The 16,414-nt window shown below is 36.4% G+C and overlaps 2 protein-coding genes across 3 annotated transcripts; both read right to left on the bottom strand.

Moving 5' to 3' along the window:
* Positions 1 to 8,217: 8,217 nt before the first annotated feature.
* LOC137732112 (uncharacterized) lies at positions 8,218 to 9,354 on the bottom strand. The gene has a single exon (XM_068471405.2). The coding sequence runs from the start codon at positions 9,223 to 9,225 to the stop codon at positions 8,380 to 8,382; it is 846 nt and encodes a 281-aa protein (XP_068327506.2). The 5' UTR covers positions 9,226 to 9,354; the 3' UTR covers positions 8,218 to 8,379.
* Positions 9,355 to 13,646: 4,292 nt separating this feature from the next.
* On the bottom strand, positions 13,647 to 15,610 carry LOC137732978 (uncharacterized). Of its 2 annotated transcripts, none has more exons than XM_068472207.2 (3): positions 15,455 to 15,610; positions 14,389 to 15,112; positions 13,647 to 14,110 (listed from the first exon to the last, which is right to left on the bottom strand). In XM_068472207.2, the coding sequence occupies exons 2-3, from the start codon at positions 15,007 to 15,009 to the stop codon at positions 13,895 to 13,897; spliced, it is 837 nt and encodes a 278-aa protein (XP_068328308.2). In that variant the 5' UTR covers positions 15,010 to 15,112; positions 15,455 to 15,610; the 3' UTR covers positions 13,647 to 13,894. The 2 variants fall into 2 exon arrangements, with proteins under 2 accessions (XP_068328308.2, XP_088543383.1); XM_088687257.1 differs by having other exon boundaries at positions 15,478 to 15,599.
* Positions 15,611 to 16,414: the final 804 nt, after the last annotated feature.

Raw genomic sequence — 16,414 nt, forward strand, 5'->3', positions numbered from 1 at the left:
CTTCAATCTTACATGGTATGTTGAGATTCTACTTCACTAATTGATTATATTTTGTGAATAGCAGGAGACATGATCATGGATTTGTCCACTTAATCATGATGGCTATCTGAACTTGCTTTTTATGATAATAATTCTCACAGTGATATCTGAGAATGCCCCACTTCATCTTCTACCTTTAAACTACATCCTATTCTCACTTTTCTTAGAGACCCACTTTTCATTTTCTCCTCCATCTTGCTCTGATTTCTACTCATTATTCACCTTTCCAAACAGTTCTTCCCTTTTCCTCTACAAATCTCACTTTTTTCTGACCAGTCCATGCTTATTAACAAAAGCACTGCCATTGTCTTTGCTTTCAACAATGCTTTCTTCCTCATCCTTCTCCAATTAATCCACCCCCAAATTTCTGCTTCTCTTGCTAATTGAGTCACTAGTGCCATTAAAGAATAAATAAACAAAACCAAGCCAGCATACTTCTTTGACTAGCTTGAATTACAAAAAAATCCTCCAACAATATTAGCAATTAATGATGAAATTGAACATAGAAAAGACAAAAAAAAAATCCTAAACATCGGGAGAACTAATGAAGAATGGATAAGACTGGAATTTGCGGAAAAATGATGAAACAACACCAAGAAAAAACAAATTAGAAGATAATTCCTCAAATAATCTTACCGAATGAGAAAGGATGAGGTTGAATTCGAATTTCTAGCAGCAAAAAGAAAAAACTAAGAGATAACAAAAAATATTAGGGTTAGGGAAAGGGGATATTTGAGAGAGGAACAAGAAACATAAATCCTTACCTGCTTCAATTATGTCTCAGCATCAGTGGTTGTGGCTAGGGGTGAAAAAATTCCCGAAAATCCCAAACCGAACCGAAAAAATCCCGATTCCAAACCAAAAATTTCCCAAACCAAAATTCCCGAAATTTTTGGGATGTTATCCCGAACCAATCCCAAAATTTCGGTATGGGATTCGGGATTGGCTTCTCGATATTTCGGGAATCCCATACCAAACCGAAAATATATAATATTAATTACTATATATATATATTTATACATATATATATATATTATTCTTTTATAATTGATGCTAGTAGTTTCTAATTCATGCTCAGCAACCTAGAATGCCCTACACCTTGCATATTTTTCATGTTCTGTTTGATATTCATGTGGATTTTATTATTGCTGCTGTCATGGCTGATGATTTCAGAAGGCTTGATTCTTTTGTCTCTCAACAGATTGCAAAAAAAGTTTAATTAATTTGAATTTTGACTATGATAAAAAGAGTCAAGCATGCCAGTGTTCAATTAAATGGTAGTGTGAATGAAATGAAATTCCTAGTTCATGAATGTGTTCTTGAATTATATATTTGAAGAACAATTCATAATTTCATATTTCAATTTGGGATTCCCGATTTGTCCCAAAATCCCGAAAATATTTCAGGATTCCCGAAATTTGGGATTCCCGAAAATTTGGTTTGGGATTGGTCTTCAAATTCCCATCCCGAAAAAATTCGGTTTGGGATTCGGGATACTAGTTTCGGTATGGTATCCCATACCGAACCACCCCTAGTTGTGGCAAGAGTGGCAAAGAAGGATCTATGCTTGGAAGAGAGGGAGATAGGCGGAGAACGAGAACGAGAGAGGCGGAGAGTGAGAAGGAGATGAGAGCGTGCAGTTGTTTTTTTTTCTTCTTCTACTTATTCACAATAGAGGTGTGTGCGACGAAACTTATTCATGTCGCAAACAACAGAGCGCCAAAGTTTAGCGCGCATAAAATAATGAAATTTAATAGTTATTGCGAGGGCCACACCACGCGTTGTAAAAAAAGGTGTCGCAATTACCATATTTTCTTGTAGTGATGGTTCTTGGCGAACATCCGAACCTTAAGTTAATGATACAAGAATGGGGCATTTTGTTTTAAAATTATAAATTTGTCTAGTATGGACCGGCCAGGATCTATGGTCATTAAATCCTTAGTCCTTTGATCATTGACTAAAGATCCAACGACCATGAATCTCTTATATGCTATGATCCAATTCATTCTAAATTTTTTGATAAATTACTGCAATAGTTCAATGCTTACAATGAGCTAAACTAAGAGTTTGAGGACTTTATCAGATGTCTAATTCTCACTGTATCTTCTTTGACTGGTCATAGACAACTCACAATCCATGCAACCAACGAATGGAAAGAAAATGAAGGTTTCCGGATCCATGTTTAGAGAAAGATGGTATTGTCCGAGCAAAAAGGGACCCAAGTGAACCCCTCCTTTAAAGAAACCAACAGCAAACTGGAATACGAATCGGTGAAGAAATTTTCTGCAGATATCATGCGGGGAACACAATGTGTATTCAAGGTACGCTCCCCATCCCCACTTGATCACCTTTTTCGCTCGATTATCCTTTCATAGCGCCAACCAAAAAAATCCCATTTTCCAAATGTGAAGGGCAGGCGGTATTTGTCCTAATGCCTACAGCTCTTTCTGTTCTAGTCCTCTAATAGCTAGACCTTAATTATTAGGTCTGTGGTGATTACAATTTTGTCAACTTTACTCGCAGAGTTTACTTCTGTTAGTAATTTTGGTCAAATGTTCAATTTCTGATGATAATTAAGTTTTACCAATCGACGGAAATTGAACAGCTGATCAAAATTAGTAATGCCAACTAGGGAAATAAAATTAACAAAATTAAAGCCACAGCACCTGAAATGACAGCAACTTTTGACCTAATAGTTAACCTGCTTCCTCCTGCTGTGGATACAAATGGAGGGTGATTAATATACAACCCTCATCATCTTATTATCGTTATATTATACTAGCCTTCATGCACGTGCATGAGAAGGTATTTTTTGAATCACAGCATACTACACGACTTATACGTTTTAAATATATTTATATGTGTAAATTGATAAAAGGAAAGTCAAATATTTGAAGTAAATAAATAATCTTAGATTATGCTAGAATAAACCCCTCATAAACCAATTAAAGCAGCTGAATTCACATAATAAAATTAATCTCTATATAATTTACATTAAAAATAGAGAAAATAATATTTAATAAACAATTGATTGAATCACATTATTGTTAACCCATTATGAGGCTAAGCCCACCTATTCCATAGTGTAGATAATATTATTTGTTAAAAAAAAAAAATCATTTGACAACTTATTTAATCACATTATTATTCGTGTGTGAAAGAAATTTTTTATAATTGGCACGCCTCTTAAGATGTTTTGAACGTGTTTAAAAATAGAGAAAATAATATTTAATAAACAACTGATTGAATCACATTATTGCTAGCCCATTGTGAGGTTAAGCCCACCTCTCTTCCCTTTAGTGTAGATAATATCGTTTGTTAAAAAAAATAATAATAATTTGACAACTAATTTAATCACATTATTATCCTCATGCGAAAGATGCCCCTTCAAATGTTTTGAACGTGTTTTAAAATTTGAGAAATTGAATCACATTATTGTTAGTCTATTGTGAGGTACTAATTAAAAAAAAACCAAAAAAAAAATTAATCATTAAAAAAATACTATTAAAATGATGAAAATGCTCCTACCTTATTTGATGCATTATTTTAGGATGCCTTTAAAGTTTTTTGTCTTGAGGCTATTTTTGTTAAAATATTTTTGTTGAAGCTTTGTGACATCAAAATCACTATTCACTTTTCCATTGGTTTTATATATAATAATTAGATAATAGATAGATGAAGTTGCAAGTGTATATTATAATCCAAATTGCAGGATTTTAGAGCCGACATGTTCATACTTATTTTATCCACTTTTATTATGCAAAAAGAAAGGATAACTACTAATCAGCCCATTTGTTATATATCAGTGGCTAAATAGCTAAAATGATTTATGAGATTTGCATAACCCATCACTTTGGTCTCTAATATTAAAAATCAATGGAAATGGTCCCTGAGATTGTCCACCATTCATCATTTTGGTCCTTTAGTTAAAAACTCTTTGGCCAATTTTCAAAGCTTCGTAACTCAATCGTTTCTTAACCAAATTCGACCTATAATATATCAAAATGAAGATAGGAAAGTGTAGAATAAGATTATACCTATTTGGAAGCCAAATGGTTACCGGAGATGGCCGGAAAATAGCCTCAAATGTGACTAGTCCGCGAGAAAACCAGAAAACTCATCGGAAATTGAGTAAACTGTAAACGTCCATAACTTCTTCAATACTAAACAAAATCAAGTGATTCAAAAACTAAAATAATACTTCTCAATGAGAAAAAGAGAATGGTATCTTTCTTGATGGCTAAATTATCGTGGTTTGGCCAGAAAATGGCTCGAAAGTGACTAACGCAAAAATGGTTAGCCAGTTTTGAGCCGTTTTCCAAACAAACCATGATGAATTAGCAGTCAAGAAAGGTACCATTATCTTCATCTTGTCGAGAAGTAAGATTTTTGTTTTTGAATCACTCGATTTCGTTGAGTATTGAAGAAGTTATGAACGTTTAAAATTTACTCAATTTCCGGCGAGTTTTCCAGTTTTCTCGCGGGTCAGTCACCTTTGAAGTTATTTTCTGGCCATCTCCGGAAACTATTGGGCTTTCAAATAGGTATAATCTTGTTCTACATTTTCCTATCTGCATTTTGATATATTATGGGTCGAATTTGGTTAAGAAACGATTGAGTTACGAAGCTTTGAAAATTACCCAAAGAGTTTTTAACCGAAGGACTAAAATGATGGATGATGGACAATCTCAGGGACCGTTCTATTGATTTTCAATCTCAATGACCAAAGTAATGAATTATGCAAATCTCAATGACCATTTTGGCTATTTAGCCTATATTAGTGATCAATACGAGTGATTTGTATACTTTCTTTTCCATTTCATGCATTTTTCTCACTTTATTTTCTTTTGGCCTCTTCCATCCAATAGTTAGAAAGGAGCACATAAATCGCTCCTATTAGAGAATATGCAGAATGATCCAAGACACTAGGCGACCTATAAATGCATAGCTGCTCATCTTTGGATTTGATATCAAGAGTTTAAAAAAAAGTTTAAAATCGCCACTTAATATTATGATTTAGTGGTATTTCTCTTTACTTCTAAATGAAAGGTCTTAGGTTTAATTCTCACCAAAGGTGAATTTGAATGATATTATTGCTAGTCCATTGTGAGTCTAAACCCTCCCCCTCTCTCTTTAGTCTAGATAATATCGTTTATTCAAAAATAAAAAAATTAAAAAAAATAAAAATTTAAAAGCATATTCTTGAGCTTGAGTGCGTAATATGATGTTGCCCGACTTAACATGACATAAACAGAGTTGGGTTGGGCAAAAAGTGTATCTACAAAGCCCATTTTTTTTTTTCCAAAAGCTTTACTTCAGTATTGTTTGCGTTTTTTTCTATGTTAAATGGAATAGGACTTTTAGCAAGGAACATTTTGATAATATCAATAATATAATTTAAACACACAAAACTAATTTTATTATTGATAAAAACCGTTATTAAAGATGAGTTTTATCATTATTTGCGAGACCTATTTGTATTTAAGAGTCTGCCGGCTTTGGGCCGTATATTGATTTGCCACCTCTAAAAAAATATCATACGTGAGGTTTTAGGTTCGATTCTCGTTAAAGCCGAATTTGAATCCATTATTGTTAACACATTGTGATACTTAACTTACTCTCTCATCCTTTTAATGTAGATACTATATCATTTGTTCAAAAAAAAAAAAAAAATGTCACAAGGACTACTTATCTTGGGTAATTTTTGGTAACATCAAATTTGATCCTCACATCTCACAGTTCCAATTGTCTCCTTTTGATAAAAAGTTAGAGAGATTATATTCACACATTCTAAATTACTTCTCACACTCTTTTAATTTTTTAATTTTTTTAATTTTTTTAATTTTTCTATCAAGTGTTAGTGGCGTGTAAAAAATATTAATAAATTAAAAAGATGTTGGAGAAGTAATTTAAAAGGTGTGAATATAATCTCCCAAAAGTTAAAACTACAACTGCTAGTGGTCCTCTCTCACTCAATGCAATCTGTCACATTATTTCCACCCCTATCTATTTCTCTATCCCAATACCACTTGTTTGTAACACAAACTTTGTCCGTCTCCAAGCCAACAAAATACAACCAGACAATTCCTACAATTCAATCTCAAAAGAATTAATTGTTGCCTGTGTCCTTTTCGATATAGAAAACGACCCATGTCTTCGCTGTTTCTGTAATGTCACAAAATTTATACGGATCATAATTAAGACGAGGACTTGGTAGAACTAGAACGAGTTCATCATCATCACAACGATGCGGATCGTAATATAATGGCTAAATAGCCAAAATGGTCCATGAGATTTGCATAACACATCAGGAACTAAAGTGATGTGTTATGCAAATCTCAGGAACTATTTTAGCTATTTAGCCTAATATAAAAGCTAATACACATTTGTGGCATGTTTACGAAATTGGAATGGAGGTAGAAGAAGGGGAATTGAATTCTTCACCAAGTTATTCCAGCGTTTACTAAATTTTGGAAATGAAAATATTCGTGGGCTTCACCCAAAATCAGTAAACAGATTCCTAATATTGCCGGAATCCAATTACTAACTTGGAGGAGGTATTTGAATTCCGGAAGAAAGCCAACTTCCGGAATCAGACTTCTCTGCTGAAATTACCCTGCCCCTTCATCACGATTGAACCACTAAAAGCACACTCATCCCCACCCCTTAATCAACTCACACCACCTCCTAGACTGCCAAGACCCACCACCAATCGACCCCAACAGTTCCACCAACAAACTCCCGACAGCCGCAGATCCAATTCCAGTTGTGGAGAGACAAATGCAGAGGAGTATAAAGATAAAAGCAAACCTTATGATTTGCACACTGAGAATCGAATTGGGAAAATGGGAACTTGACTTACAGGTTGGTTTTTTTTCCCAATTCGATTGCAGACATTTTTACAGATAGCATTGAGCGGCTAACAAAGGGTTGAGAAATCCAAGAATGGTTGCCAACAATGAGTTCATTGTTTACAACTCGATGACCCAACAGGAGGAGATTTTCAGGCCGATAGAACAAGATCAGGAGATGATCACAAAAGCCAATTGAGGATGCAGAGGGGAGAGAATAAAGAAGGTTGTGGTGGAAGTGGCACTATGAAGGTTCCAGAACCTCTCCCGACTCCCGCTATTTTGTTGGGTTTTTTAACTTTTTTTTGTCGCATGAGTTTTTTAATCATTAAAGAGTAAATAGTGAAAAGTGCAAAAACACAAAAACAAAAAAAAAGGTAAAATAATTCAAGTTTTATTAAAAATAACAAACATGGGAATTGTTAGAATTTTAAATAAATTTTTTTTCTTACTATTATATATTATATTAAATTTTATTAAAAAAGTATATAAAATATTTAATTTGGGACAAAAATATTTTAGTAATCATATTTATTTATATTTTAATTTTGCTAAATTAGTAAACAGTTTTATAAAATTAATATCATTTATATTCTAAATCCAAAACATTTAAGTAATCAGCTTCAACAGAAATCTAATTGTGACTCCACCTCATTTCAATTCTCCTTTATTCCAATTCTTCATCAATTCAATTTCTCTCAATTTGATTACGGATTAGTAAACGCACCCTTGTATTAATAGTTCGGAACGTTACGCCGTTTTACATATTCATGATTTTTATGAAAATATCATCTGGAGAATAACAATGATATTGCCCCTCTAGTAGAAGACAAAATTAGCCTGGAAAACGAGACAGTATCCGATTGCAGGTACAGGGAGGGGAAAAGGGCATTTTGGGATTTCCAAGGGGTTTCAGGGCTGCCTTTATTTGTCGGAGAAGCATAGGGGATAGGGCACCTAACCCTAAATTAGTAGTGGCCTTGGGAAAATATAAATAGGAAGGGAAGAGATGAATTATTGAGAGAGGACTCCAGCCAAAAAGAATCAAAAGAGAAGCATAGAAAATCGCATACTTTGACATTCAAATACGAAGAACTCCAATAAAAAAGCAGCACTATCACATTAATCTAATTAATTAATCCTAAATCTTTAATCATTCATCGCTAAACTCCCCAAAACTCAAACCCGACTGGCCCACCTCAAACAATTAAAATTACCCCCTACCAAATTAAAAGGCTCTGTAGCTTGATTCCTAAGCAAAAATAAAGAACAACGAGATAAATATTACGATAAAAAGGAAATTAAAACCCTTTAAAAACAATAAAAATTAATAAATAAACATTTTCATTTAGAGAGAGTAGGGAACATACCTATATTTCGAGCGCAGAAATAAACCTACCCACCAAAAATATAACACTTGCTTCTCTTTTCTTTTCTGAGGCTCGAAAAATAAAAGAAATTAAAGAAATTTATAACTTTTTCCCTTCTTTTAGACATTCGGACTCCAAAGGTTCCACAAACGAGAGTTAAAGAGGCCCAACACGTCCGGCAGCACTTTCCTTGCCAAACCCCTGTGGTTGCTCGCGGCCGCCGCCCTCAAAACCACCGCCATGTCGTCCGCCGTGTCTGGTGGCGCTACCGCAACATCCACGCCCAAGTCTTCCACTTTCCCCTCATTTCCTTCTACCGCATCAGCCTTCTCAGGAGAACCTACGAAAACAACGTCGATTTCAGGCAGCACAGGGGTAGTAGAGCTTTGAACAAACTCCGGTGAAGCTGGAGCGACGTTCTCTTCCAGAAAGATGTCGTTTTGGGCAGAAACATCGGGCGTTTTAGAGGAGTCCCGATGGCCCATCTTGTCTCTTCTCTTGCCCCTGGCGTTCCTCTTGGGCCGCTCGCCGTTGGCCAAGTGGTCCTCGAAGGCTTCGATGGCTTGGTGGATGAGCTCGCGGTTGGGGGAAGAGTCCCATTTGAACCAGTAGCTTCTGTAGCAGTCGAAGCAGTCGCAATCGAACATCGGAGGCTGGTGGGCGGCGGCCGCAGGGTTGCTGGCAGACTTATTAGAACCTTTTTTGGAAGTCTTTTTCTTGGGATCTTGGGCGGCGGGGATTGAAGTAGAAGAAGTGTTGGGGGTGGTTTTCATGGAGCGGGTAATCAAGTAAGCGAGGACCTCGCGGTCCTCGAGAGAGAGGACGGAGGCCAGAGCTAGAATGGCAGCTGGAAGGAGCTGAAGAACGGAGAGAACATACCCATCCGAGGAGGAGGAGGAGGCGGATGAGGAGGCGGAGGAGGAGAAGGGAGATGGGTGGACTTTGCCTTTGTTCTTTATCTTCATGGTGTTTGGTGTTTTGCCTATGAGAGAGTGGGGGATGCTGGTGAATAGGTAGAGGGATTTTTGGAAAGGCGAAAGCTTTAGAGATAGAGATTAGAGAGAGAGAGAGAGTAGTGATAGGGTTTTATTGTTGTTTTTATTTTTTATTGGGTTTTGAAAAGAAAGAGAGGGTGGGGCTGTGAAAAGGCCGGACAGCAGTCGCAGAGAGAGGTCACAGTTCCTTGTTTTTCAGGTTAACTATATTTTCTTTACGCGCGGGGGCGCGTACCCTTTAGGCATTTCTTCTTTTAGAGAAAATTACACCCAAACAATTCATAAATTTTAATTTCAAAAATGTAGTGAACCAGAACCACACACCCATTTGGTTATTGCAAATGTTATTTACTTGTAGTAGCCCATGAGACCCCGTTTGTTACATTGTATTGAAGGGAATGGCCTTCATTTGGAATCTGATATCATGCTTGGTAAGATTATAAGTGGTTGATTGTTCTAATGGTTATAACATTCTTCTTTAACTCAGTATGATTCAGGTTTAAATATATATATATATATATTAGTGCAGTATATCGCTTGTACAAAAAAAAAATACATTTGATGCAACTACTAAGATCAAATTATACTGGGCAAGACTCTACACCTTCATTATATATTTTTATCTAATTTTGCATGTAAATGCAGACTAAAATAAGAACACCTCACTAACATGTAAAATTTAGTAATTTTTCTATTTTCGATGGATGAGTATCATAAAATACATAATCATCTTTAACAATGAATTAATAGTTTTGTTTAGTTAACCGTTAACGACCAAAAAGATAGTAAATTGTCATGTAACAACCAAAATGAGCAAGAGATAATAATTGAATTCTTAAATTTTTGTAAACCAACTTATGTTGTTGATTAACTGGCACGACGTGTACAATTTGAACGTTTATAACTAAAGCCAATTGATATAGTAAAAAACACGAAAATAAACCTAAAAGACACAACATCTTAAAAAGTTATAAAAGAACATTTATTATATAGACGTGGATCATAAGGTAGTAATTCGCATCTTGCCTAAAGATGATGAAACATGTGGATCAACCCCATTTCCAAAACCATTCCAATTGTTCAATAGCTAGCCTAATATGTCCATGTCTATATATGAAACACGATGGTGGAACCAACAAAGTATGCAAACATTTAGGTTTTAGTTTTAACACAATCCGAGCAAATATGAAGGAGAGTTGGTTGCCACCATATCTATGCGCGTGGGTTTTGAATAGCAGTTTGAATATGGAGGAAAAGGTTTATTTCCCAATATCTGAAATTTTGATCGGGTTTTGCCACAGAGCTATATAGCTAGCACATCACCTGCTGTAACTTTTACTTTTACGGGTAAAATAGTCATTTAACCCCCGTATGCAGGATAAGAACGAGCGGCCAAGCGACCAAAAGTACAATGGGAGGCGCCAATTGAGGTGGAGAGGACTGTAAATCGGCTCAAACAGTTTGAGCTCGTAAGGGATTCAGCTCGTGCTTGGGTCATCAAAACTCGGATCATGAAAGAACCAAACCCAACTTAGTTTGGCTTAATTAAGAAACAAGTTAAATTTGAGCATTAGTATTTTTGGCTGGTAAGACCAACTCTAATAGTGGGCTAAAAGCTAAATTACTCCTAAAATTTCCTCCCAAACCCACTTTAACCCAAGGGGAAAATTTGGGCTAAATGCTAAATGCTAAACCAATGTCAAATTCCCCCCAAAATTTAGCCCAGAAATCGGAATGGACTCCACCCAATATTTATCGGAATTTAAATTTTTTTAGATTAAAATGTTAATAAAATTAATTTACGATAGTCTACATATTTATTTAAAAATTAATTAATTTTTTAAAAAAAAATAGCCTAAGTTCATTCTTTAATAATCCCGGGTTAAAATTTTAAACTAGAACGGTTGGAGCAGAAAAGTTGTTTCTGGGCTAAAAACTAAATTTTCCAGGCTAAAATATTTGACTTTTAGCCCAACCATTGGAGATGGTCTAAAGCTCATGAATAGCTCAAAATGTTTTACAGGACAACGAGAGGTAGGCCACAGGCTTGAGCTCGGCTTAGTTATTCAAGCTCGACAACTCTTGTATAGTACGTATTTGAGGCCTAAGTCCAATTAACTCAATTAACAAAACAAAAAATAGACATTTAGTACTACCATTTTGTGTATTTCTCTTAACTTATAGAAGAGAAGTCTTATATTCAAATATCGAAAATAACAACTTCGTAACTAATTTATTCCATTAAGCTAATCAAAAATTTGAACGTAAAAGCTATTAAGACACAGATCGATGTGAAACGATGGTGACTGGCCCTCGGAAGAGTACAGTGAAGTTGTTGGTGCTGGTTCTGTTCATAAATATGCCTCCCGAAAGGTGGCTCTTTGCCGCTTAGGAAGAATTTAGGTGTGGAAACAAGAAAGAATTATTCAATTTCAAATTCGACCCAAGATCAATTAAATGAGAAGTCGGCAAACAAGAGAGCAAGAGAAGAATTGGGATGCAAAAAATCCTGATCAAGATTGAGAAACACTACAAAGTTGTTGCCTGAGTACAAGCACTAGTTTTGTGCTGCCCTGTGATGGAAACAATGAGATGATGACCAATGATGCCACTAAATTACTAATCATGATCATGAGTTGATTAATGACAACTATGATAGATTGTGGTATAATTATTTACTGGTGGACATCAAGTTAATAACATGATGAACGACAATGTGATAGGATTTGACTTCGATGATGATTTTCTCTGTTAAAGAGTTATCTGTACCGAGATATCGATGTTTCAGGAGTTGTTCTTATAACATAGTTAATAACAGAAATAAGCAAATCACAAATACAATTAACCACTAACCTTGTGAAGCCATTGTAGCAGGAAAAACCATAACCCTTCTACAGTCAACACTACTGTATGCAATTAACAAACAATGGGCTTGTTCTCCCTGTTTTGCTTAATCAGTGTGAATGCAAGGAATTCTATTATACATCCTTAGTGTTGGCATTTGATTAGGTTACTTTCCATCATGTAATCCTAATCAAATTGTATAAACAAATATCCTTATCACCACAAACCAAAGTTATCATATCAAAATAGTTAAACCTATTCATACCAGGATTACTTACAGCTTTATATTCGATCAAATACATTCCCTGATAGCTTTACAAGTCTACACTATCCCAATCTCTTATGACTTCAATCCTTTAAGCACATGATAAACTAGGTGGGTAGCTCTAATTAGATTACAGTTGTTGCCTCACAAATTGCTAAAAACCAAGTTAACCTATCCATGTGAGATACATCCTATGTTTTTCTTTTTTTGATGAAATACTAACGGAAGGTTAGATTTCGACCTCAATTGTTGACGAGGCTCACATAGGGATTTAATTAATAACTTCTCGCCATGATGGTCACAATGAAAATATGATGTCACAATAGTGTGTCCTCTTTTTTTTTCAATGGCCTATAATAAATAACGATGTGCATGGGGAGTTCGGTTCCGCACAAGGTGTGCATAGAGTTTATCGTTTTTGGTTCACTTAAATTGTAACAGTCAACTGAAATGCGTTAGGTATACTCCTAACTGCAATTACGCCGGCCCCCTCTGTGTTGAGAACTCGAGTTGATGGTGATAGTCACCCACGCACCATGGGTAGTGTTGAAGGAGCTCAAGCACCTCCAATGGGTGCATTTGCCTAAAAAAAACTAGTGACTCCAAAGGATGAGACAATTGGTGAGGCAAATGCTCAGAAAAATCACTTTTGCGTATATAGGTGGTGCGATCCGAATTGCCTAAACTTTTTCACAACGCAAAAAGTTTTATCAAACCTTCTTTGGAGATGTACACGTCCTCCTATTTACGGCTTCATACCTACTTCCCGAGGTTTTGGAGCTTAATGCTTGAGATCTTTCATAAAATTCATCTACTTCCTCACTGGCATTCGCAGCGGATCTGTTGGTTTTCTCCTTGTTGTCACTCGCTTGCTGTGTATTTGGCTATCATCTCCGACCCACAAACTTGTTATCGCCCATCTTAGGACTCCACTGTCGCTTTGTCTTAGACCATTCTCTCAATTCAGCTCGCCTTAACGCACTGATATACGGTGTTTTTATTCCCTTCAAGTGGTTGGTCGTCGATGATTTTCGGGCGTTCACGACAAATACGATATTTCCCTCGAGTTTCAAGGATTTTTGCTTTGTGAATCAAATTTTACTTGTTGCATAAGGTTGTCCTTTCGGACTTTGTTGGATGAACTGGCCACCCGACTTACCAAAAATCGAAACAATTACTCGCATGTGATCTTCCACGTTATGTTGTTAAAAGGGATTCTTTAACTCGTTACGGTCACTTGATCTACTGGCAATCGATCTCCTTGAATTGAAAGACACTCGAATAACAACAAACTTGCAATAAATTCTGTTGGTAGACTGCAATACAAATTGGAACTTTAAAATGAACGATTTTTGCACTTCTACTTGGATATCTACCTCGGCCAGTGAGACAACATTAACAAACGTTAAAAAAAGCAAACTGATGTGATGATATAGATCAGTGATCCATGCATACAGGAGCAGCATTACACATACCCATTTTCAAGGAAACCCGAACATCATACTACACGACTGAGGGAGAAACCCGAATTCAATCACTTTTCTTATCTGCAACTGGTTCCAACTTATTTGCTGCTGCGGAGCGCTTGTCCTCTACACTCTTGGACTCAAGTTCATCCCTCTCCTTGAAGTATCTCTCAAACGCCCTCGGAAGGAATCGAGGAATCAAAAACCCGAATAGGTTGATCGAGAAATATATGAAGTTGGCTACAGCCAGGCTCCTCCCAAACCAAAACCATGCAACATCCTACAACAACATAACATCGATCAGTAAACATTAGCCAATGCACTAAATAAGAAAATTAATTAAGAACCAAATGTTCAAAACAAGAGAAAATCCTATGTGGAGATGTTCGTCCTACGTGTAAGTGCGTAATGGCACAACAACATAGTCATAAGATGTTCCTATCACGTTTTGAGCATGTGCCATCATATAATAGTCACATCTTTCAACTGTAAGAATGGTCATGGGGCAAGAACGTACGATATAAGTTTTTCTCCTAAAACGCAAGCACTATAATTTACCTTAAACTGTGCATTGGCTGGCAGAGTTTTGTTAAGCCAAACATCTTTCATCCAATCAAGGATGACAAAGATTCTCCTGACAGTGTAAAGCAATGGGACCAATGCCCTCACCGGCGGAGAAAACAGCGACAACCCGCTAATCACATTCTCAGTGAGAATCTGAAACGAGAGCAAGAACAAGTGAGGCGTTGCCGAGCGGACGGCGTGCTCATCGCCCCGCGCAAAGCCACCCAATACGTATGCAAGCGGCAAGAAGAGCCCGATTGTGGTTCCCGCAACCACGTAAAACCTGAAGAATCTGCTGCCTTGGAAAATCTCCCGAGAGCTAGAGCTGACGGGACCATGAGAAGGGAAGGCCAAGCGCGACAGAGCCAAGAGATATGCTGAGGCAAAGGCCGGGAAGATCAAATCAAAAAGCGGGACAAGGCCGCTGACTGAGAAAACCATGATGAAGGCCACGAGTTGGAGCTCTATTACTCGCAATGAGCCCATTACACCGCCAACAGCAGGCTGCTGGTGCTGTTGGCGGTGGAGCGGTTTGTCTTGGGGTTTGGATCCAGGGGCTGTAGTGGTTGTGTCGGGCTCTGATCTAGGAGCCACAGCAAGGGACACACCTGACATGTCTTTTTTTTTATCGAGATGTCAATAAATTTTGTTGTCAAAGGTGATTAATTGGGTACTAATCAACCTAGCTAGATAATACAAGGGTTAATTAGTGTCGTACCTGAAAAGAAAAAAGCCAAACATAAACAAAAGAGAACTAAATCATCTGAATCAAACATATCCAAGGTGAAAAATATTTGACAATATTAATCATACCAGTTTAAATTGTTCAAACTAGCAAGGACTTAACTTGGTTAATCTTAATCATTATTTTTCTAAACATAGGATTTAACTCGATTAATCGTTGATCTCCATGAAACTTGTTTAATCATTAATGTTAGATCGGATAAACAAAAGCAAATGAAATGCAAATATACAAATTAACCGGCTACAACAACAACAAAATTTTACCCAGAAAAAGAATGAAAATTATTCTTTGAAATTAATGAAAACTGAAACTTACTGAGAGAGAGAGAGAGATCTAACTGAAGGTACGACGGATCAGTGAGAAGGAAAGCAAACGAAATGAATAGTTGAAAGCCAAAACGAAAGGGTCTCCGAATGAAAAGACGAAGGAAACGGTGGGAGCAAATATGTGAAAGTTTACACTGCAGAGTATCCTCCTGTGTTTTTACGTGTAGTAACACCGTCAAGACACTTGGCTGCATTGCCGACGTGACTCAGTGAAGGATTAACACGTATCGGAAAATACGGCCATGTGGCCGTTTGGATAAGTCGGTGTGGGACGATCTTTCTTTTCGTATTTTTCCTTGTCTTTGCGGTACCATAGGCCCAAGGCCCAACATAACAATTAGCTGGGATTAATAAGTTCGACCAGTATGGTGGATCCGATTCTGATCCATATCAAATCCGAAAACGAAGTAATTAACAAAATATGAATCGAGATTTTTAATTTGATGATCCCAAATTTTGATAATTCAATTATAAATAGATTAGTGATGTTGATTAGAGTTGATATGTTTTGGCTTATGGTTAAGTTTAACTATTTAATTTTTGGGTGATTCTTAATTGGTCTTAATCTTTCACAACATTTTAAATAACTATCTAAAGTTTCGAAAAATGAACATATGTCAGGTTCAATAGTGTTAAGTGATAGCGTGGACACAAGTATTAAAGAGTGTTTTAACTCTCAAGTCATCTATGGAGGTTGAATCTCCAAAACGACACAATTTAGCTAAGCACAATTACGGTTTAACTTGGCTAAAAGAGGTCGATTTGGGGGATTAAAGCTCCGAGGGTAGAGATTAGTGAAAACCAACTTTTTGTATTTGTCCACATCATCATTTAATGTTGGTAACAATATCATAACTTAATGTTGGTAAAATTTTCAATTAACGCCGATGACCTAACAAATGTCTAATTTTCAAAACTTTAGGTAGTTATTTCGAATGTTTTAAAAGGT

Source organism: Pyrus communis, chromosome 16 (assembly GCF_041283825.1).
Source record: "Pyrus communis isolate YQ-2024b chromosome 16, ASM4128382v1, whole genome shotgun sequence".
Taxonomy (NCBI): Eukaryota; Viridiplantae; Streptophyta; class Magnoliopsida; order Rosales; family Rosaceae; genus Pyrus; species Pyrus communis.